Source organism: Anabas testudineus, chromosome 6, assembly GCF_900324465.2.
Source record: "Anabas testudineus chromosome 6, fAnaTes1.2, whole genome shotgun sequence".
NCBI lineage: Eukaryota > Metazoa > Chordata > Actinopteri > Anabantiformes > Anabantidae > Anabas > Anabas testudineus.
This window is the reverse complement of record NC_046615.1, coordinates 3,006,525-3,030,910: the sequence shown is the minus strand read 5'-3', so window position 1 is coordinate 3,030,910 and position 24,386 is coordinate 3,006,525. Positions and strand designations below refer to the sequence as shown.

At 39.5% G+C, this 24,386-nt stretch overlaps 1 protein-coding gene across 2 annotated transcripts in view; it reads right to left on the bottom strand.

The window, feature by feature from the left end:
- Positions 1-24,386, bottom strand: part of galnt18a (UDP-N-acetyl-alpha-D-galactosamine:polypeptide N-acetylgalactosaminyltransferase 18a) — a 120,205-nt gene that overhangs the window by 22,611 nt on the left and 73,208 nt on the right. For both annotated transcript variants that reach the window (XM_026364566.1, XM_026364567.1), the window contains exons 4-8: positions 23,337-23,523; positions 14,468-14,665; positions 10,839-10,953; positions 4,290-4,475; positions 3,558-3,695 (exon numbers count right to left, since the gene is read on the bottom strand). In XM_026364566.1, the coding sequence (XP_026220351.1) occupies positions 3,558-3,695; positions 4,290-4,475; positions 10,839-10,953; positions 14,468-14,665; positions 23,337-23,523 (824 nt within the window). The remainder of the gene's footprint in view (positions 1-3,557; positions 3,696-4,289; positions 4,476-10,838; positions 10,954-14,467; positions 14,666-23,336; positions 23,524-24,386) is intronic.

Below are 24,386 nucleotides of genomic sequence, written 5' to 3'. Positions count from 1 at the left end.
AACTGGTTAGGTTAATGGGTGGATGGATATTCTAGCTGGCTGGCTGTAGAATATGTTTAATGCTTGGTCAGTTGCACAGTACAGTGGGTTTATCAGAGGTCTTCTTCCCTGAAAACAGCTGCATGATTCTGCCTAAAACAAGATGATGATGAGAGCAGTGACCCTGGACCAAGCAGTAAATGTGCCGTCAAGCTGTAAAAAATGAATAATAGCAGAGAAACTTCCAAGTTTGTTGATAAGTCTCTGTAGAATCGTCACAGCTAGTGACCCCTTTCACATTTTCCCTCACTGTGATGGTAAAATATTTATTACTGTAGCACTGACAGCAGCTCTAGTGTACTGGAGACAGGTTTTTAATCAGGTAGCAGAAATGTTAAAGCTACATTTTAAAACATTTAGGATCTGTTATGGTAGAGGTTCAACTACCTGACTCATGTTTTACACCTTTACTAGCACAGCAATCCTGTGGCAGCCATCTTAATTCTGCCATCCGAGTGACCTTTAGAAAATAGAGGCGATTTGAATAGAAATGTCTGTTTATCTATTCAAGCTCTGCGGTCTGAGCCTCAGACTGCTCTACCATTTCTCCTGAACATTAGCAAAACACAAACGCTGAACGAAACGCTCACCAGCCGTCCAGACTCCTGCTAAACTGAGTCCTTAAAGGTGAAATATTTTATTAGTAATAGTTTATGATGGATGACCGGGACAGGAGAGCCTCGCAGTCTGCTTCATCTTTTTTTTCCTCCATCTGCTGTTCAGTTAAAACTCCTCCAAAGTGCCCAGTCGTCCCACCGCCTGGAGAGATCACTGACTACATACCCCGCCTCATTTCACTCATTGCCTTTCCGTGCACGTCCGCAGCGACATCATCTCCAGTACTGTGGGGGTCTCCGTGCAGTTCTCCTGTCACACTTGCTCCACAGGAGGATGCTCTTTTCTCCTGACCCATAAAGGTCATATGTTAAGTTCAGCTACTGCACAAAGCACCAGCACTGGTGGTGGTAGGGGTTCAGTGTGTTGCTCAAGGGCACAACAGCAACATGGATATAACTATATATGCTATAAAACTATAGCTGAACTAACAAAACACAGTATAACAATCAAAATAACTGAAGCACTTCTCTCTGGTGGCTGGGATGAGGGTTTCACTGACAGCATGTGTGATGATATTATCAATACATCTAGGATTTTAGCCATGAGCCTAAAAGCAATTGGTGAAACACCTCATGACACTGTGTGGAAGCGTTTGATGTAAAGCCTCCTGAAAATCTTTTTTTCTTTTTGTTCAATATTTACCTTGTGTGAGCAGAGCGTTCCTCCAGCATTTGTTTCATGTTAAATAAGAGATGACTGTATAAACAGCAATCTGCAAATGGTATCAACACCAGAATACTTGTTGTACTCTCTGCCAACTGCCATCTCCTGTGAGAGTTTGTTTTTGTCAAATATGTAAACTTCATATCTACATCTCTCAGATGTCACTGAGGCATCGCTTTCATCTGGCACGCTCAAAGCCGAGCCCCCGCACATGCTCAGTAGTGTCAACAAACTCCATCCAGCACTGCTGTGATTGAAGTGTTTATCGAACAACAAACACAAGAGGTGGCACGGAGGCGGTTTTCAGAGCTTGAGACTCGGTTGATGCTGCTAATGTCTGAGCAGAACCATAACAGCCTTTTTCCTCCGTCAATTGATGACAGATTTGAAGTCTTGCAGAGAGTCAGTCAAGCTGAAAGAATAAGACTTCTACAACATGAAGGAAATAGGTTCTGTGTGATGATTATTTTCAGACTGCAGTCAAGCTGGGCGACTCAAACTATTTCCACACACAAGCTATAGGGTTAAAATAAGATCGCCATCAAAAATCACAATCAAAAATGGAATTATTAGTGAGGAGGCTTCAGCTGAGAACTACTCCTTTTTTTCTTCCTCTATCAGCCGGAGCAGCCAGAGCGGTGGATGATTCTGCTCAGCTTTCAACACACAGCTGTCATTTTTCAATTACGCAAAGTCCTCCCACAGCTGTTAGCTGTGGCCGTGCAGAAATGAAGTGGCCTAAAAAAAAAAAAAAAAGATTCACCCTTTCAATACCTCACTGCCGTGATCTGAAGTGAGCTCTTATGACAATGCAGTATATATCAAATGTTGTACTATAAGAGCAATTAGATGTTAGTGGAAAAGTTTTATAGCTTGAAATACTGGAACTGTTTGGTCATGAGCAGGTTTATGTGCCATGTTATGCTATTTCAATGTTCATGTTGGGTGGTTTCTATAAAATTTAAAGGAAAAAACAACCTGAGCTTAAACAAAAAAAAAATCCCAATGTCTCCAACTTTAACCATGGACCATTTGGACCATTGCATCAAACAAAACTTAAACGGATTTCTGCCAGGTTTTTATGTTATGTCATGCCTCCTCCAACCAGCGACAACCCCCCCAACCCAAAATCTAACCGTTTCCCTGAGTGAGAACACTAGCCTTGTCTACGCCCTGCCGCATGGCTTAAGATGCGGAAGATGATTCTGTTATTATTTGGCGCTCTATTTAGCATTAACAGGTTTTTATTGATGCTATGCCATTGACAGCATCTCCAACATGGCAGCCGCCATTTTGTTGCTATCTGCTGCTATTTGTTGCACTACACCCTAGATTTCTACCTGCCTGTTTCTATCTTTTTTTTAAGTATTTAAATGTGAGGGGCAATGATTTTGTGGACAAAGGACAAATAGGACAAATATTACAAATTCAACGGACATCTACTTGTTGTCACTACCACAAATGTTTATGTGAAAGACTACCTTTAGTGTAGGTATATGATGTAGAAAGAGGGTTGACAAGTGACCGATATCATCAGGATCATTTCCAGCACCGGCAGCCGACTGTTTTCAGTGATAAAAAGCCCTCATAAACCCACTGTCATGCCCCAAACATCTCATGTATTATTGATGGGTTCCCCTATTCCCAAGTGACCAATCAAGTAATAGATACACATTTATATAAAAGAAAGGTTCCCCATTAAAACTAGTACTTAATGAGAGTAAAAGCAAGAATGGAAAAGAATATTTAAAGGTAGAAATATAGTGCAAGCATGAAACGCAGAGAAATCACACACACACACACACACACACATAAAAATAACACAATAAAGTGAAACACTTAAGTACTTTATCTAAATAAAAACACCTTAGCTGCTTAAGAAAACCATTAGGAGTCTTTATAAACGCTGTCACCTTCTGGCTGAAATGTGACAAGAGAAAATATGTTCACACGTTTGGTAAGCTGCCACAACAAAAGCATATTAATGTTTGATAAGGCCAAAGGAGTATCGTGGTTCTATTTCATAATGAATTCAAACACTCCTGAATACTTTATGTTCTGCTTTGAGGATTCTTTCTGTAGGCTGCATGTAACAAGTGGGGACTGAGTGGCAAAGTGTAGTTTCTCCCAAACTGTGGATTCCTTCCTGTGTCAGTGTAGCACAAATGAATGAGCACAAACTGTAGGATAGTGATAAACTAATTCACTCAAACTAAGAATTAAAACTGACAACTCACAACTCCATAGGCGACCGTATTGCTGTAGGATCGGAGCTCAGGATAGATGTTGGAGAGGAACCAGCTAAATGATCGACACTGGAGTCTGGACCGCAGGGCTTTCCTCTCAGAAATGTCCCCGATGTTTATTCCTGAGTTCTACAGAAGAAAACAAACATATCTAAATTTACAATATGTGGAGCAGAGGAATAAATGTGATTAGCTCTGCAAGTGTTGCAAGGATGGAGAACAAGAAGGGCGGAATATTCAGGGCCTACGGGTGTTTTCATTGGTACTGCATCCTTAGAGTGACACGAAATGGTTGAAGAAACAATGAAATAATTTGAATACGTCATGTTTTGTGCATTCTGACAAATTATAAATGATTACAACAGAAACTGTCTGCCCTGCTTTAGGTAATATGCCTGATAGCAGTCACCAGGTGTCAGCTTCCTAACTGCTACACCCCTACAAATAGCGTGTGTGTACTGCATTGTAAAGGTGCTTGTTGGAGGGAGATTTTGTTCTGTTGAGCCTTGCAACCCTGCTTGGAATAGGCTAACATAGCAGCTTAGTGTGTCACAGAAACACATTTTAAACCAACCGCCTACAGTGTTCACTGTGATTAAACATTAATGAACAACTTGTACAGCAGTCAGTCTTTCTCAGGTGTGTTTAAACGTTATTTATGTCCTCTCCAGTGGACCCCAGTAACACACAGCCTCCCACGCATGGTTAGGCTTTACGCTTCACCTGCAGTGGAACGTTCCAGGCCATGTAGACGTGACTCTTGTACTGGTCCATCCAGACCTCAGCCACTCTCAGAGCATTGCGGCGCACATGGGCTGTTAGGTTCTCTGTGTAGGGTTTGTGGGCGCGTTCGATGTGGGCGATCCTGGAGCAGGGCAGGACCTCCACGCTGCCGCCGCACTGCCACACCTTTGTGAGAAAACACACACCATCGTCACTTACGTGCGGGGACTTCAAAAATAAAAGCGTGGACGTTTTCAGTAGCTGCCAAGTGCAGGCCACTTAAACCTGTATTGTCAAACCAGGGGATTAAATCCTGACTGTGACTGAGCCTGTGAGATGGAACACAGGAGCACACTGACAATGCCCACCAAGGTGTTTTTGCTATTTTTACCATTATCCTGTTTGTTGACAGTGGAGACTGTCAAACGTGTCTGCACAGGCATAGCTAGCACCATGACAGAGCCATGAAATATAAAATAAAGGTTTGACTCTGGCAGCCCTCTGAATTGTTGACAGTAACCTACATTAGCCTTAAGCTCATTTGAGTTTATTTTCTACAGTGCTACAGGTACATGATAAATAATTTCAACTGCTTTCAGTGGTTTTATGTCAACTGATGTTACTTTAATCTGTTCAACTGAGTGGTCCACTGCTTTCATCCCTGACATTTTACTTACATTCATCTCTTGCTGTTCACCTGACAATTCCAGAGCTTTCATCAGTTTTTCTTTCATTTCATCTTCTTTCATTGATCGCATCTCCACCGCAACACTGTCGCCTAAATATTACATTTCTGCGTTTCCGCCACAACATTAAAACCCCTGACATAATGTTTGAATGGCACATACCAAGGGGTGGTTCAAACAAAATCAACCTTAGCCACATTTTTTTTTTTTTGCCTAAACCTATTCACACACAGGACTATGAACTCCTGTAGCGGCTGAAGTACTCACCCCTCTAATACTTACTGAAATCTTTTTCAACCCCACCATTTAATTGCTTTCTGTTTTGTAAATAATTCAGATGTTTGAACTGCACTAATGCATGTTCTACAGAAAATGATATTCAAGTGATGATTTTGCCAAAGTAAAGCAGACTGTGCTCATTTCAGTGATGGCACTGCGTGTAATTCTGCAGCAGACCTTTGGAGTTCAGTGTCCCAACCAAACAAGTGCTGGAGAATGCTGATTTGAACAGAAAAGCCTTCTCTCTCTCCTCCACTCCTGCACTTTGTTTATGTGTTTGCGCTATAATCCCCCCTGCCGGCTTGCCTCCTTCCCTGTATCTTTGCAAAGTAAAAAGCTGCAGCAGAACAGCAGTAGAACTGTAGCACTGGCCCCACGCCCGGGCAGGAGCACAGACTGGAGCCAAATTCAGAGATAATACACGTTTGCTTCAGAAATACCTTTATGTTCTCTTTAAAGGATTTCCAACACAGAGTTAGAGTACAAGGAGCTATTCTTCGAGTATAACAAGCAATGCCTGAGCGCGTGGGTGTGCAGAATGAGATAGAGACTGAGACGAGGAAAAAGGCGGACGTTGAAAGGAAAGAGAAAGAGGAGCGATTCAGAAAAAAGAGTAAAACATAAAAGAGAGAAGGTGAAGGGATAAAAGAGAAGGGAGATAAAGTGGGAACTATAAAGAGATGATAAAGAAAGTGAAACACAGGAGGCGAGAACAGCAGCTCCTCGCACTTTCTAAAAGTTCTGTTTTGTTTTGTTATCTCCACTTTAAACACAAAGTCTTTTTTTCTGCCGGATAAAACAAGATCATACATCAGCGATTACACAGCAAACTTCACAGAGTATCATTATGATGTAAAGTAGTTGCAGTCGCACGTGCATGTGAATTGCACTTGTGTCCGGCTGATTTGTATGTGTCACCCTGACAAAACGTAGCACATGGACATGCCTTACTATCTCTAAGTGATTCTTTCACACCGAATTAATCTCAGTGAAAAAATGAGAGGCCAAAAGAAACAACAAAATTAAGTTGTGAATTATAAATCATGGTGGCGGCGACCGCCTGTTGTGATAAAAGAAAAAGAAAAACAAGACGGCGAGAGACAATGAGCATTAAATATGCACAATATCACGCTACGGCGCAGATGAAGCTTCATAAAACCAATCTTTATCACAATAGGAGTGTGCGGCCCATAGATATGGAGTGCTTCTGCAGAAAGCAGCAGAGAGAGAGAGAGAGAAAAAAAATCACATCGCTGATAACAAAAGGCGCCTGTGTTTGGTACGAGACAGTTAGAAATAGAACAAACTGGCTGTTTTCTGACTTAAACTTTGGGTTGAACTCAACACATGATGAATAAGTTAGAGTAATGCCCTTGAGACGTGTGCAGAACCGATTCTGTCAAAATAGCACTGCTGATTTACATAACTGATCTGAAATAAGGGGCTTAGCAGCACAATCTGGCATTTCTTCTAAAAAAAAAAAAGTAAATATTGACTTTCGAGTTACTCTATGAAGAAACTGACAATGATGTGTTTGTGGGTATAGCTGGGGCTATATTCAATGTCTGATTCTGAATATTGCCGTGCCACAGAGTTTGCCTCACATCACATGTCAATACCCTTCGTAACCTTCCTCTTCTTTTTTTTTGCAAGCATTCAAAAAAATCAAGAGGGCTAAATATATCCAGCTGAAGCCTCTCTAAACCAACTCTGATGTTCAAACAACTACACAACAAGCTCAACGGTAGCTCTCCGGCAACTCGAGTTCATTCCAGTTCAGTGTTTGTTGTCATAGCTGCAAAAGGGCGAACGGGTTTGCAGCACTCTGCATGGACCATGGACCATCTTTCCATGCATGGGCTAAAGTGTGATGTGTTTAGAGCAGCTGGGAGCATCTAATGCGGTTCAGAAAAACACAAACTACCAGGGTCACGGCAGGGACCTCCTGAACTGCCTGTTCATGGTCTGGGTGCTTATGCTAAGCTCAATGAGCCAGTCTCCTCCGTGCTAATGTCAACAGGTGTTCAAGCTGTTTGTCTCTATAGAAGGGCTTATACAGAATTTTATGCCCTCCACAAAATAGCCTCGGTGAACTTTGCAGGAGCACTCACGGTGTCGGCACTGTGATGAACCACAGAGCAAGGCCATTTTTGGACTTACTGTAATACTGTGGTGGTTTGACATTTAAGCCCCATATGGAATAAGTCAAGGCCAGACCCTGCACAAAGGTTTTGCAGGAACCAAAGACAGACACATTACTGCCAGCCATTCAATAAATGAATAAATAAATAAAAAATTCCCAGAATTTTTAGGAACTTTTTGGTAGATTTTACATTCATGACACCACATCATTTTATATGAGGTCAAAACCATTTTAAACAGAATAATTAGTGCAGTATACATGAGTTAAGTAGGCTGACATTATGAGGATTGACACAATTTCCTGTGTTGAAACTTTGGGATCTACTTGTTTTAATGTTCTTCTGTTTTTTTCTGTCTTTTGGAAGGAAGTGGAAAAGGAAGTTGGCCACGCATCAAGAAGTGGCCACAAATGTTTTACATTTCAAGAGGCAGACAGCAGGACTGCACCCAGCTAGACCTACTGTAATTGCTGTTCCATAATTGTGGAGGTTTGTGGGGGCACTGCGTGTGTGAAGCCACCTTCTACAATCAAGCAGCTGGTTTAAGGTCAGTTCATTAAGCCAACTATGCACAGAACCAGCTGTCTTGTCAGGAGTACAGCTCCTGACTTATTGAAAAAGAAAATTCAGCAGAGCAGAAAAGTTTTTTTGTTGTTGTTGGTATTTTCCCTGCCTACCACAGCTCTAGTGAAAACATAAAGCACACAGAGAAACGGGGCCCTTTAGTGATCATTGCAGTTGTAGTTGCGATGTCGGTGAACATTACGTTTCACTACAAAGAAAGAAGCTGGTGTGGTTTCCCTCATAGTGTGCACCCATAGATTCACTGTGGATGATCCAAACACATTTACAGACACTACACATTGTTGCGCCAAATATTAATACCAGTGACAAATATATAACTGAATCTAACAGGTCTGTCAGTTATGACTAATTTATGAGCCACTGATGTAGAAACTACATCAATCTGACAATGAACATTAGTGAAAATGTTTCAAATTTCTAGACGCACACAGCAGAACTGCAGACCTCTAATCTACCGGGCGCAATATGCTAACATGTTTCTGAAGCTGATCACTTAATGCTGCTACACTAACAAAAATCGGTCTTTATTAAATGTTTTTTCTTCTTATCAGTTTCTTTATTCTCAGCTGTCTACGTCACAGAAATACTAGCTTATCCCATGTTAGCTCAATCTGCCTTGTTCTTTTTAAGTTAAATTCGGATCCTCTGTCTCCCTCCATGTCTACTTCATATTTTTCTTATGATGGCTACCTGCAAGAATTTTATCATTTTCTTTTCCAGGACACAGGGCACAGCACAGTAATCAGCCAGCTATCTCCTCTTTCAGCTCTCCTATCATCGATTGTCCACAGCTGTGAACTAAATCTGAACTTGACATGGTCAAGTCTGAGAGAGTTACAGTGCATTTAAAAAGTATTCACCCTCTTGGATGTTTCATCCTTTTATTGACATTTGAAATCAGTCATGGTCAATAAAAGTTGGAGTTCTTTACAAAAGAATTTCAGAAAAATACCTCATTAATGTCAAAGTGAAAACAGGTTTCTACACAGTAATGTCAATTAAATAAAATATGTAAGATGAAATCAGTGTTTGCATTAATATTCAGCTTCTTTTAAAATTAATTAATTAATAATAATTAAGCTAATCCAACAGAAGTCCAGATATTTAGTGCTATTAGTCCCACAATTAGTGAAATGGGGGTCACCTGAGTGCAGTGAATGTGTCTGAAGTGATTGCACTGTAAAGACACTTGTGTCTGGAAGGTCCAGTCACTGGTTAATCAGTATTGCTGGATACCATTACACCACAAAGACAAAAGAACACTCCCAGCAACTCAGAGAGCAGCTCAGAAAGCATAATCTGGGATGAACATCCCAGACATGAACATCCCCGTCATAAACATCTTCAAGAAATGGAAGGAATATGGAACATGTCTAAATCTGCCTAGAACAGGCCGTCCACTCAAACTGAAGGACCATCCAAGAAGGAGACTAATGAGAGAGCCACTTAACCACCATGACTGAGGTTAGTTCACACATAGCTGTACATACAACAACTGCTGTTCGGTTCTTCACCATCAAACTTATGGAGAGGAGAAAGTCATGTGAAGAAAATTCATCTTAAATTACGACTTCAGTTCGCCAATAGACATCTGAAAGACTTCATGGTCCAGTGGAAGAGGGTTATTTAGTCTGATGAGACCAAAATGGCAGCCGGTTCTGGAAGAGTCCTGTTTAGAGGGTAGAGGGTGATATGAAATGCGCAACTATAGGCTAATTCCTGTGAGGACAAATCTTTGGGAGAAGTTTGTTTTCCAGCAAGGACAATGACCTGAAGCATAAGAGAAAAGATACACAGGCCATGGTTTACTGCAACACAGGTGAATGTTTTGGAGTGGTGAAGTCAAAGCCCAGACCTCAATCCAATAGAGTATTTGTGGATGGACTTGAAAAGGGCTGTTCACACCCAATCCCCACACAACCTGACAAAGCTTGAGCTGTTTTGCAAAGAAGAATAGCATAAAATTCCAGATGTACAAGCCTAACTGAGACTTGTCCACACAGACTCCATGCTGTGTACTAAATACTGACCTGAAGGGGGTTGAATATTAACGCAAACAATAATCTCACCTTACATATTTTTATTTTATTGACATTACTTTGTAGAAACCTGTTTCCACTTTAACATTAATCTGTTTTTTTTTTTTGTCTTGGATCAGCCTTACCCCAGCCTGGGCTAACCTTGACCAAACCTTCCTTTAGTTTGACCAACATCTCACTGTACATCACTTCACATAAAGTCAACACATTTTCTTGGGTGTCTCCTGTGTCTGTTCAGTCTTAAGTCCGTTTCACCATCTTAGGAAGATTTTGCGGTCTTGTGAGGCAGATGCTTCTGCAGAGCTGAAACCTCAGTAACTGTTAAGGTTGTAACTGCAGTTAAACTCATGTTATTGTTAAACATGGTGAGAAACTGCAATAAAACTGTGTAAAATGGAAAAGTTTGACAATTTTTTTATAACTAAATACATTCCAGACAATGTCATTAAATTTAATAAAAGAAAAATACATTTATTACATTAACTTGCGGTGTTATCTGGTAGTGGCTGGATGATTAGTAATCAGCTCAGTTGGCATGAGTCACACTGAATGAATAATGTGAATGACCAGTAAAGCCCCCATTCTGTCAGAGAAAAGGTCATTCTTCTTCTGCATGCTGGACATGTCTGCTGTTTAGGATATTTCAGTGTGGATACCAACAACAGCTAATGTCTATACAATGCAGGACACCCATTACACTGTGATACATATATTTTTAGTTTATGGTGTGCACTATATGCTGCAGTGCATAAATATATAGTTATGACATATGGTTGGCATGGCCGCGCGACTAATAAGCAGGCTCTTGAGCTGACTCACCCTGATGCCAAGCTCCACGTTTTCTCCTCCGTAAATTTCCATGCCTTCATCTAACAGGCCAATCTCTTCAAAGTACTTCCTGTCAACCACAAAGCAGCCAATCAGAGCGGGGCTCCTACAAATTGTGAACAGAGGAAAGAGAGGAAGTCAGGCAAAAGAAAAGGCGAGAAATATACATAGCAATTATGGGATTAAAATGAAAAATATTCCTCAGGAAACACATAATCCACAATTAACCCCACATCTGCAAGGCCTTGAAGATCTATTTTTCACATATGCTGCACACTGGACAGTCTAAATATAGTCATTAGCCTTTCATGATAAAAACTATGTAGTACATTTCACTTACAAATGACCCTGTTGTCACAATGATGCCTTCGCCCCAACAACAAATTCAGAACATTTCGAGGAAATTTTGGGTAAAAAGCAAACAGATCTTTCATCACGTTTAAACTGAATTAACAGGAATAAAAAATAAATCTTATTAGTATTCACGCTGTCAGTCCCACAAATCTCCTCTTATCAATATGAAATACGGCACTGCTGCAGTTACAGCTTGTTTGGGTGAATTTCTCCTCCCTGTGGATATACAGACTGGCAAACAGCCAGAAATGCTGAAACCCAAAAATGCAAATGGAGAGAAGGCTCTCCCCGCCACAAGCTGAGCATATTCTCTTCCCTAAAAGCCTCAAGATAACAATGAAAATTCGTTAACAATGAAAACAAAAGGAAAATGTCATTTATACTAACAATAATCTTAACAAAATCTGTTTTCAGTGCAGTATACATGAGTTAAGTAGGCTTTTTTTTTAATGTAAGTACTCAACCACAGATGATAGTGTTTCTTGCATCGTGGCTTTTTACTTGCTGCTTGTTAATTGCATAATCAACAATTCTAAAATTACCCTGACTCAGCTCACTTGTGGATTGTCTAAAAAAAAACAAGCAAAGTTTAATTTTGAATTGTAAGTTGTTTGACTTGTGTGGCTCTACCACTATTGTCTCATTTAAGACCTACGTCATGATTATGTCACTGTCTTAGCTGGAGGCAAAAAAAAGGAAAACATGTTCACTTCAAGCATCCTTGTATTGTATTGTATTACCGGATGCCAGAAGGATGGCTTTAACTTAAGGTTTTATCTCAAACCAGCTGTTACTCACAGTTAAAAAAGAAAAAAAAAAGAAAAGAATTAAATGATCGGACTGAGATAATTGTTAAAAATGCTCCTGTGACTTTTCCGGTCCTCCATGGGGGTGACGATCACATTCAGCTTTATGAACTATTGATATCTGTGATGAGTTTTTTGTCTAGACCCTTTATTCATTTGTGAACATCCTCTTTTAAGACAATATTTTGTTAAACAGGTGGACACTGAACCCTTAATGCCTTGCAAAGAGAGCTTGAGACTATAAAAGGAAATATGTGTAAAGCCTTTCTTCCTCAAAACACTAACCAAATGACACTTAAAACTAATATTTTCATGTGCACAGTGCATGAAACACCACTTGGGACTTTTGAGATATATTATCTATAGTGAGGACAACTCCTTGATGAAATAAATGAACGTGTTATGGCGTCCTAGGGCAAAAATCTTGCTGTCAGGCCACTTTCAGTGCTTCCAAACTCACCCACTGCCCTCTGTGCTCGGCGTATGTAGCCTGTCACCTCTAATCTCCCTGGTGTACACAGCAGACTTTATGGCAGCCTCAGCATTTGCTGAGAACATTACTTCTGTCCTACATATAATAAATCAATAATGCCTTGGTTATTATTATACATCTTGCAAATTCCCTAACTTCCAATTAATCAAATTGCTGTAACAAAAGCAATTTACTTCCAGTAAATTTGGATCTGTGGGGCAGGAGCTGACTTTACCTGATAGGTAGGCCAACCCTGTCACACATGAAAACAGTTTACTAGTATATACAACTCATTCTAATTTCCAAATGATCAGCTACTGACACTTTGTCAAATCCTTGGACATATTGTACTGACTCACCTAGTGTTGATTTGACATGTACAAGAAGAACTACAACAATAACCCATCATCATAAATAATTGATTCCAAAAGCAATAAAATAGTATATTACGTCAAAAGTCTGCAGAGGGACACATCTTGAACCTGACAAGGATACCGTATTTCATGTCATTTCATGTCACATGCATTTGAGCTTGTGTGGTTTTTTTTTAGTATGATGTTCAAATCCACATTGTCCACAACCTATCAGCTAAAAGTCAATGTAGGGAAGAGAAAAGGTTCTCCTTCCTGTGCAGATGGGTCATCAATGCATGTCTTTACCGTAGCAGGCAGATGTTTGAGGCTTCTGTAAGACATTGCATGTTGTGACATGTTGGTCTAGGACCTTAACCATGAAATTGTTGTAATACCCTAAGCTTGCTGTCTTTGTGCCTAAACAAAATCAAACTGGGCCATTAATAGAATACAGTAGGTAATATAGTAATATAATTATTCGTCATTAATGATAATTCATTATTGTTGTGTGAAAAAATGTGTGACAGGCATCCACTATCGTTTCCATGGTGTCAAAATCCCACTCCTAGGGCGTTAAATAGCGACGCCAAATGGTACCTTTAACGCCACAACAAGATGCCACATACAAAGTATTTGATGGAATGGGAAGTGTGTTGGTACATCAGTAGAACAGTATGCAGTCATTTTGGAAAGTATTCACACCCCTACCTACAATTCAAAACATGTGCTGTATCTCCAAATTGTGGTCTGTTTTATTTTTCCTCCAGATGATAGAAGTTCAATAAAAACAAAAAACATGAAACACTCACAACACAAAGAGGTACACTACTGAGAAACTCCTGTTACAAATTACAGTTGAGAAAAAGTACTTAAGATAGAAAAATAAATAATTGGGGCCATTTGTCATCCTTCATTAAAATATATTGAACAGGATATGTCCTCTTGTCTTTGTCCAGATCTATAAACACTGCGTCATTGATTTACTTTGCTATGAACCACAAGAGTAGACATATTATCCTCTTGCAGATATTGGTGAGTTGGCAATTTTGCTCTTGGTGCTGTGCTGTCTTCCTGTAGCAACCTCTGCAGCATGTCTGAGCAGTCTTTATCTGTCATCCATGTAATGTCTTAGCTAATAGTATTGAAGATCCTTACAAACTAAGTAAGTATGCACAACAAGTGTAGACACTGGAGGCTGCATTAAATACATTTTAACAGTGGCAAATCTTTCCTCTTTTGTTGAGTTGATGAAGCTCTTGTTTTTTTTGTGTAACACTTACTGTGCTATGCAGCTGTGTCACATGCCCCAGGTATATTTATATGGGTTACAATACTGACTCTTCATGGGGATTACAAGAAATTGTAATGTAAAAATAATAAGATTATAATAAGATAATAAGATTAGTAATTCATATAACTAACGTAGCTTTTATCCAAAGCGACTTACAAGGTACAAGGCAAAGGCAGGGTAACCATAAGGAGGTCTTGGCTAAGGAGCCCTACTGGAGGTAGACCATAGCCAGGATCCAAACCACAGTCTCCCACATGAAGGACGCGATGTTACCACTGTGCTATGCAGCCGCATGATAACAATACGTGACGTCTTTCTTTTTTCTTTTGTCTGGAAAGGTTTACCTGATAGGCGCTGTGTTGTTGCGTTGTGTCCACCAGGATTTTGGTGGGTTGAGGTATCGACACCACAGCTCCCAGTCAAAGCCCTGAGCAGACAGTGGGTATTCTTCAATCTCAAAGGTGTCGTATTTGATGTTGTCAAAAGAGGGAGACACCACCCGAGTCCGGTCCTCCTTTATTCGCTGCAGGATAGGTTCTGCCCTGTGGGCAGACCATAAAGAGAATGAGTTCAAAAGATGAATGCAAATGAATCTGTAGGTTGAAGCCAATGCTCTAGAACAAACAGAACCCCAAAAAGGTTCAAGTTATATTTGAATGGCACTTATTTTCTCAACTTGCCAATAAACTGGCCTCTTCTAAACAAATTACTCTTGCATAATTTTTGCTTAAGCTGGCACTTAAGGTTGTTGATCCTGCAAGTTAGAAGACAAGAAAAGAAAACCTGGATATAAGACTAGGAAAAAATTAAGAAAGTAAGCAAGATCTTTGTCTAGTGTGGAAACTGGAGAGTAGTTTGTAGTTTTGACTGGATTAATAATGATGATAATGTTGATGATGTGAATCCCCTTGGGGAAATTGTTGTATTCGGCACATAGATATTAACGCTTCCACAAAGTTTTCTGTGTCTTGTCCAAGGACACCTTGACTTGTGGCCAGGAAGAATCTGGAGTCAACACAACTGACATAGAAAGGTCAATCCACCTGTGAAGAGTGTGGGCCTGAAGGAACACCGACCAGGCCTCCTCAGGGAAGTTAGGGCAGAATCAGTAAAATAAGACATTTGTAATAGGTCGCTGACTGGCACAGGAGACATACAATTGCATCCCAAAAAACCTGGTAAGCCACTCCCAGGGTTTAGAAATTATTTGATGAAAAGTACGAAATGTGGTTGATGTAGGAGAATTCAGAAAGGAAAGGACTAACAGAGATCACCTGAAATTCTAGATTCCAAACAGGGACAACTAGAGCCTGGACTACAAAGTAAGCACAGCCCTTGATCACCTAATGTGGGATTCAGTGGGCAGTGAATGCAGGGCTGTGGCTATGAATATGGCCTCGCACGTCAGCAGCCTCTTAGGATTCACACAGAGCTTGAGAGCTGGGTAGTGATCATGGGACTACTGACAGGAGAAAAGAGCACTTCCATCAAAGGTTGAGCAGGCTGATAGACCTTCAGTCACACATAACATCTAAACACAAACCCATGCACCTTTTTAACACGTTTTTTTTACGTCATTTCTATGCAGTTGTATGATGTTCTAATGTTTCTTTATTTAAAACTTGTGTTATTATGACAATGACGATAAAGTATTAAACTGAATTGGATGCTGTTTTTGCATATTTAAATCTTAGCCCACTGCTGTGTGAACTGTAACTCATTTTTCACCAAAAATTATTTTATAATTCACAATTAGGGTCCCAGTTTATACAAAGAATATAGAGCATTTGTAGCCAGATTTGTTCTATTTCAAGTTAGACAAAGATTTAGGATTAGATAAAAAAAAAAGTGCACACCAATAAAAATGCTGAGGTTATTCACATCCTTAGATTTGATATTTTGTGGCAGTTGGATTAAAAAAGAACCAAAAAACTAAAAAACAAACAAACAACAACACAAAAAAGCAAAAACCCATCAGTTTTAGTTCAGTCTCTGTCTCTAATGGAAAAAATAAGAGATTTTACATGACTGCGCTCTGGAGAATGAAACATTAATCTGGTTTACGTGATACTACAGAGTTTGTTGGACAAACTGCCAAAGCCTGTAATAGGAAACACAAAGGATTGTGCCTTGCAATCATGCATGTTTTACCAGTTTAGCCCCACAGAGGTACTGTACGTCATAAACAAAATCAACATTAAAGATGAAGGGGGACTCTTTAATCCTGCACACTGATTGTTAGTTAAGCCTGTATTTACACAGTTGTATACACACACACGTAAAGGTATACCATGAAATCCAGTTACTGAAGGGATAATTACAGGTAGCCACCCAATGAGTGACCAATCAAAGGAAGCTAAAGCTAAGATTACACTGTTCGCAAGGTCAACCTAGAAGAAATTGATTTCTCTCAACTGAATACTAAAATCTGCAGATTTGTTTAGATGTAAGTCTCAGTCAAAGTCAATGTACTGTTACCACTAATTTCAAACTTTGTAATTTTATGAAAAGTGGACAATCATTTAAGTAGTTCTTAGCTGTAGTTGTAGATGTTTAAGCCAACAATTGGTGATTAAATGAACGATAATTACCATAATATCACTGGTCAAATGATGACCATTTCAATAGGTGTGTGCATCTTCAATGACACACTATGTGCTCCTTCATTTTTGCGGTGTTATAGTACAGTGGCTCATGTCTAGTGCGTGTGCCTTTTTTAATGTCACTATATATTGTTACATCTATGAGCATTTAACCAAAGTGTGATTTTTACCAGCAAAAGGAAATTCATACTGGCAGGATCTTCCAATCTTCAAAGCACTGATTCCCGCCAGCTCTTCCTGGATCTGAGCATTTTGGCCAATTCTTCTTTCTGTGAGCTGTTGGCGTCAAATAACATGATGCTACATGATTCTGACAATGTGTTGTTACTTCTGCCAATTTTATTTTAGCAATTAGTAAAGGTGAACTATGATCTAAAAAACATAGATACAAAGATAGAACCACAGAAAGGTCTGAAAAGCTTTTTTTGTTGGAAAGAAGTTTTATTTTTTCTTTCTTGTATAACTGCATTAATTAAGTTTTTAGGGCAACCTTTTACAGCACAACAAGCTAGATGCTAGAAGAATGCTAGAATTTTACAAGCTTAAATTGATATCAGTTTAAAATTGTTGTATAATTGTAATATATTAGAATAATATTCATTTCATTTTTGATATATTTGGTGTCCAATTTTCAAACCTGTCTGGTATCAGTGAAAAACGTGAAAATGCTTACTAAAACAATAAGTGACAAATAAAATGCTTTTGCACAATTTAGAAATGATTTGGACTCGAAATACAGTTGGTGCGAGTCAACTACAACATGATGATAACCTAATATAGTCACCAACGTGTGGAAGATGAGAAGCTGAAGGATAATCATAATAATACACAATTGGTTGGGTTATGTTATAACTGATCACCTGTTATAGGTGACTTCCTTGATTCACCTTTCAAACCATTGGTCCATCTCTGGCCACTTATTAGCTACTTACAATACACTCCTGACATCCCTCCCTAGGCACTTTCACTGCTGTTAACACTTTGACTTATGTAGACTGTAGCAACACGTGGTAACTTAGTGGAACAACACCCCACAGATGGTCTCTGAGTACATCAAGAGGTGTTAATGACTTCACCGAATTTAAATGCATGGCACTCCCAACCAGTCACTTAGCACCGAAGAATTTCACATGACATCAGATAACACAGATAACATCTTCAGGAACTTCAAGTCATGTCCAGAACAGCACCTTTGGGATAATCATGAGGGGAATTGCAGTAATAATGTGACTTTGTCACTAGGAGTAGAGCATTACTCACAATCATTCCATCAATGGTTTTCTAATATAAAAATACATCTTATACTGAATGCTTTGGCGTATTCTCCTCTGGGTTTGTTGATGTTGTATTTGCTATATAGTCTGTACATTTGGTTCCTATTTCAGCAGATCTTCAGCTACTCACATGTATATCTCATCATGTAATTACCTTACTTTTGATGTATTCTAGGTATGTGGAAATGACTAGAGCACAAATGCAGAGGGCAGTGATGACTAAAGGGTATTATGATTATAGTCAGACTATGCCTCTAACACAAAACAGCCTATAATTACTTGTGTTTGAATCAAAATAGCCAACATTGCAGATAATTGCAATGTATGGCAGCGACAATTATGCAAATCTCGAGCAGTCAGTGCTTTGTTGGTAATTATACAGCAATTTCTCAATTTTCACAAAAAAATATATGTGTGGGTGGGCGTGTTTCAGAACACAGGAAAAGCAAAGATGAAGGAAGATTAAGAAGAAGACTGAGAGCCATATGTACAACACGTTGATTATGTATGATGGTAATATAACACAAGACAAAGAATTTGAACACAAATGCAATTGTGGAAACGTACGTGAGAAAGAGAAAGAGAGAGAGAGAGAGAGCGAGAGAAAGTGTTGCTGAGCTCTTTTGTATCTCTGCCAAGAATGATTTCATTAGTCATAGACCAATACGCACTCAGTGGCAGTATGTGGGAGGTTAGTATGAGTTCTCTCTCTGATTGAGTGTGTGTGGACAGAATGAGAGAAATGGGTTTCTATGGTTGTACAATTTTTTGTTTCAAAATTAAGGCTGTGTGAACATTTGGCCACAGTTTTGGATAAGAGCTGGGATTAGGCATTTAGTTGTGATGGTAGAGGTTAAAGGAAGGGGCTAGGGAATGAATTACGTTAGTAAGTTTACTCATAACTACAACAAGAGCAATGTGTATGTGTGCGTGTGTGTGTTTTTGTAGAGGACGGGTTGGAGTGGGTGGAGAAGTAGATAGGTTAAGAACCTTGTGGTGTCTCTTTAAAACCCTTCACAGAACAGCAACAAATGTTATTTTGGATGCAGCCCAGACATTATAATGAAGTGTATCTGTGCTCGTGTGGACACATTTTGGTTAAATACTATTGTTGCCAGGACATTTTAGTCAGTGCTCAGAACTTTCGACTGTTTCAGAGATTCAGAATAGGTTTTAGGGTTAAGGTTAGACTTAGGATAGGGGTTATGGTTAGACTTTCAGTTGTGATGGTTAGGGTTAGGGGAAAGGGCTAGTGAATGCATTATGCCAATAAGTGTTCTCACAAGTATAGTGAAACATGATTGCGTACATTATGTGTGTATTCTCGTGTGTGTGATGTTTTTCAGCCTGTCAAAATGATGAACATGTACACAGCACTGCTGTTGTATCTAAGTGTTTTAAAGAGGGGACCCTGAGGTGATTGAGTGCCCGTGGCAGTAGGAGTGACACATGTTTAATGGAACAGAACGGAACAGCACTTGATTTCTTTCAGAAAAACTAAAGTGTTGCAAAGGATAAGCTGCCTTGATAAATTAAATAGAACGGCCATGCTAATGAGGTAAGTAATTAACCACTGCTCCCATAACTAGTACTTAATGGATTCATTAGAAAGTATTTCCTTGAGATAATGCACGGTTGGTATTAACATGAACTCTGTTAAAAGGTCAAGACTGAGAGCTGTTTTCAGACAATGACTGGAATCCTGAACTTCTCTAGAAGGAACTGTATGTGAGAACACAAAAGTCCAAGTCAGTCTGCCTGGACATGAAACAGACATTAACCTATCAGCTCCTCAGAACGAAGTCCAAGTAATGTCCAATTGAGCCCTTGTGCAAATACAGCAGGCAATTGTTCAGAGAATATGCACTGAGCTATTGAGTGTTCTTTAAGTCGAGCCACTCAGCACAACACCAGAAAGTCTGGGAAAATATCTACCATGTTTTCTGGTGTTCTATAACACTCTTCTGCTTAAGAAAACTAGGGACATACACATAATGCATCCTTTCTAACCATCTTAGTGTCCGTTTGGTATCTTGCTGTGCCTCCTGCATGCTCTACCTGTCACTGAAACCAAACAGACTATTTTCCCAAGTGAGAATCCATCTGACCAGGACTAATTGTGTGAAAGAACAAGTTGACAATGTATACTATAATTCTTGGGCTATTGTCCAAAGTTCACATTTGGAAACAGCTAAAGAAAAGTTACACCCTCAGTTAAATGCCAGTGAATGAAACATGCACTTTTAATGTAAGCTTCGTTCTTTTAGGATCTATGTTTTTACAGTGGTGATCAAAGTGACATGTCTACTGTACTGAACTACAGGTGTTACTTTGGTCAGACTGGTTAAAATGAAGATGGACGGTGTAAAAGGACTAGTGTGGTGAGAATGATAACTTTTGAAAAAGATAACTTTTTCTTTGGCATCCTTTGTCATTTGTTACATCCTCGAATGCTCTATAGCATTTTTGCTTCGTTTCATTTTATGAATAGGGACTGTAATATAGCAATTGATTTCCTTGGTATATGTCTTGTGTCACTTCCTGCCCTCTGCATTCTATACACAGCAATCACCCCCCACCCCAAAATCAAACAGACTATTTCCCAAATTGTTTGTCACCCATACTTTCTCCTGCTGTGATGCTGCATGCTTGAACACACAATTCTGCAAAATGTCTGAATCAAATTCTCCACACATTGTCCAATACAGTATGTGAAAACGGTTATTTGTCTACACTATTTGTCCTTTGAGAACCAGAGGGAAAGGTATTCCATCCAAGGTGCAGGATCGGAACACAGTGTAGAGAAAGATTTGGAATTGAAGCGAGTTCTGTTTTCAGCAAGATTCCTAAAATTGAGAGTGAGGCAGCTGAGCGTGCAGAGGTGGGTAGGTCGTTCCACCACCGTGAAACCATAGAGCTGAAAAGTTGAACTGAGATCTTTGAGGTTAGGTGAGGGGACAACAAAGTATTGTTCACTTGTAGACCGCAGTGTGCAAGAGGGATTGTAGACCTGGATGAAGGAGTTCATGTAGACCAGTGCTGTTGAGTTGACCACTTTGTAGGCATGGTCAGGACTTTTGAACCTGATGAGGGCAGATACAGGAAGAGATCTAAAAAAGTGGTGTAACCTTTGTCTTTTTGGCTGATCAAAAATGAAATGTGCTGCTGCATTTTCGATCATGTGGAGGGGTTTGAAACTGAGACAATTCGTTTAGTCCTTTAGCACTTTACTTTAAAGTTTTTTGCCTTACCTCACTTGTAAGTTGCTCTGAATAAGCCAAATGACTAAGTGTAAATGTACAGTAAGTAGCTGTAATTGACACATAGGCATTAGCCTTATCTCATGTGAAGAGCAAAAATGCCCCTGAAGCTCTAAGAATTAGTCCATTCTGAAAGACTGATTAAGCTACATGAGTCACAGCATGCTGTTTCTGCTGCATCTTACACTATACAATAGATTAGACTGGCCACTGTAATTTGATTTGAAGTAATTACTCACTTAGTAGAGGAGAACAACAAATTGATGAAATTAATCAAAAATGAATGTAACCTATGCCATTGCTGTTTAAGCCCAGTATGTGGATGTCAACAAGGGCCAAAACACGTGAGGTGGAAGCCTTGACGGAACACATCAGTGAAGCAAACGGCAGTATCAAGTTCACAGAAGAGGATGTTAAGGGACATTTTATAGCCTTCCTGGACTGTGAGGTACACATTGAAGAAGACAGGAGCCTCAACACTGAAACCCACAAATACAGATCAATATTTACTCTTTGACTCTCGCCATTCTCTGGGACACAGACTGTGAGTTATCAGAACCCTACATCACTGGGCTGAGAACATGCCTACAAGGGCAGAGGGATAGAAGAAGGAGCACAAACACATCAATAAAACAGTCAAACCTGTGGCTATCCAAACTGAACCTGCATCGAAACCACAAAAAAGATCCAATAAGAGCAATTCTACAAAGACAGAAATAGAAAAGCAGGAACAAATGGAATACTGTCATCCCATGTATTGCTAGAATACAAGGGGGGTTTCAAAAAACACTGCATCTCTGTACATTTCACTCAAAAGACAGAAGCTTGTCCATCCTAAGGATAAGCACATAGACAAGCAGAGTGATGTAGTATAATATAATAATAATAATCAGTGAATGAGCATAATCAACATGATCATATATACATACATATACATGATACATGCAGTATTTCTAAATCCAAACAGTGGCTGATTTATAACATTTTACATAGTTTGGAAAAGTGGTAGTGAGATATTAGAAAATGTCTCTAAATGTATATCATGAAATCTAAAACCTAAAACATCTATAAAATTAGATATATGGGTTCACATAGTGTCAAGAAGCAGGCACGACTTAAAACTGCTCAAAAAGGGAAACGAGAATAATCTGTTCAGGATTCAACTAATAAACATAGGATCTCCACTGCCACTCTTCTAGACAAAATGATGTGTTGTGGAAAATCAAATGCCTCACAGTGAAAGTATGTCTCTTTTTGGATTTCATCACAAACCTAAAGAAACTGGCTGCTGAACAAATGTATTCAGCATTTTATTGAATTGTTAATGTTCTTCTTATTTTGATTCTCATGGTATTTACAACAAGTCCTATGCATGAGCAGGATACAGCTACAGAAGATATGTCTTGATTGGTCAGAGCCCATACGCATTCCAAATTGTCAGTGAGTTAATGAAACCCTTCTAAAAAGTTGGCTATAAAGGTGCCTTAATTGCTAGAGCCAAACTAATGCAAATACAAATCCACGACAGACGATGGAAATCCACAAATAATCCTTGGGGCTAACTCACTTCCTTTAACTGCTGGGTGCTGTAGTTTTTAGCCAACATTACACATGAGTGAATAATTCATACCCTGTAGAAAATATTCAGCTGCAGATTAGTAGGATGTTATACTGTACAGAATACAGGATTGAGTCTGAATAAACTGCAGTGTTCGTGGTAATGAAAAAACATCCCACAATGTGCAACAGTGTGGATCCCCAATGGTTTGTGGTACAGTTAGAACATGTCAGGCGTTGGATTAAAACATCAAAAACAAAATACTTCTAATAAGTTAAGTATTGGGTTTAGTATTTTAATGGAACATCATCTTTGAGTATTGAGTATTCACCTCCTGTAGACATAGAGCAGTGGTTCCCAAACCCACTGGGAAACAAAACGGCCAGGGGGGTCTGAGGACTGAGTTTGGGGACCACTGCCATAGAGAATCACTAGACTTACCCTAGTGACAAGTCAAAAAACATTCACTAACACTACATTGCTGTAGGTGACTGGCACCAAGTAAAGTGTCTGCTCACCATCCAATGTTGAACTCCACATGTGCATCGAACAGAGCCACCACAGGAGCGGAAGCAGCCCTCCAGCCACTGACTCTAGACCTGATCAGTCCTTCCTGCTTGTCATGGTGGACCACCTTGATGAATCCTGGGCCGTGCTGTGAGTTGGTCTCTTCCACGAAGCTCTGCAGGTGCTCTTTCAATTCCACTGGGGAGAGAGGGAAACACAGACACACACTCTTGGCTGTTAAATCCAAGCCTGGTAAAGACTCCTGCAGCATTGATCGTATTGACAAAGTTCCACAGAAATTCCCTCATCTCGCCTGGACAGAGGAAAACAGAGCTGAGTGTATTTTCCTGTGCTTTTGTCAAATGCTTGTATCTAGTGTGCTACCACATTTAGCCACATTTATATCAGAAAAATACATTTAGATTAGGAGATTAGAGTAGAGTGTAGAGTTACCTTGTTTTACAAAATATTCATTTACACTTGGTGTGTAAATGAATATTTTACACAGCATAGTATAATCCATGTGCTGCAGACAAAATACACATGAAACATATTTCACAGCTAAGGGTGTCACACAATGAAATGCACATAAGCCCATTCTGAATAGACAAACATGCTGAATTTACATAAATCCAAATGTCAGAAATAATGTGCAGGAGGAGATGCTTAAGTGTCAGTACTGAGTACACTGTGGTGTAGCAACACAGAGGCAAAGCTAAAAGGCTGTGTAAGACTACCACTCTGCAACATCTTACCTCTGTACTATGATCAGCCTTAGGCTAAACTAACCACTAATTGGCTGAGATCCAATCTATTGTGAAAAACCTGTGGACAACCTGTGTCTGAGAGTTTTCTCTCCAAGAGAGAGTCTAAGAGAATTTAAGAATCCTGATGGTTTTATGATGTTATCTAGGTCTGAAGTGAGGACAAATACTTTACATCAGGTCTCAGTGACACACCGGTGTGACACTAAATGTAACCAGCCAGTAAAAAATGCTATTATGCATTATTTGAAATGTCGGATCACAAGTTTTTTTATGGCGTTTTCCAACTTTTTCAAA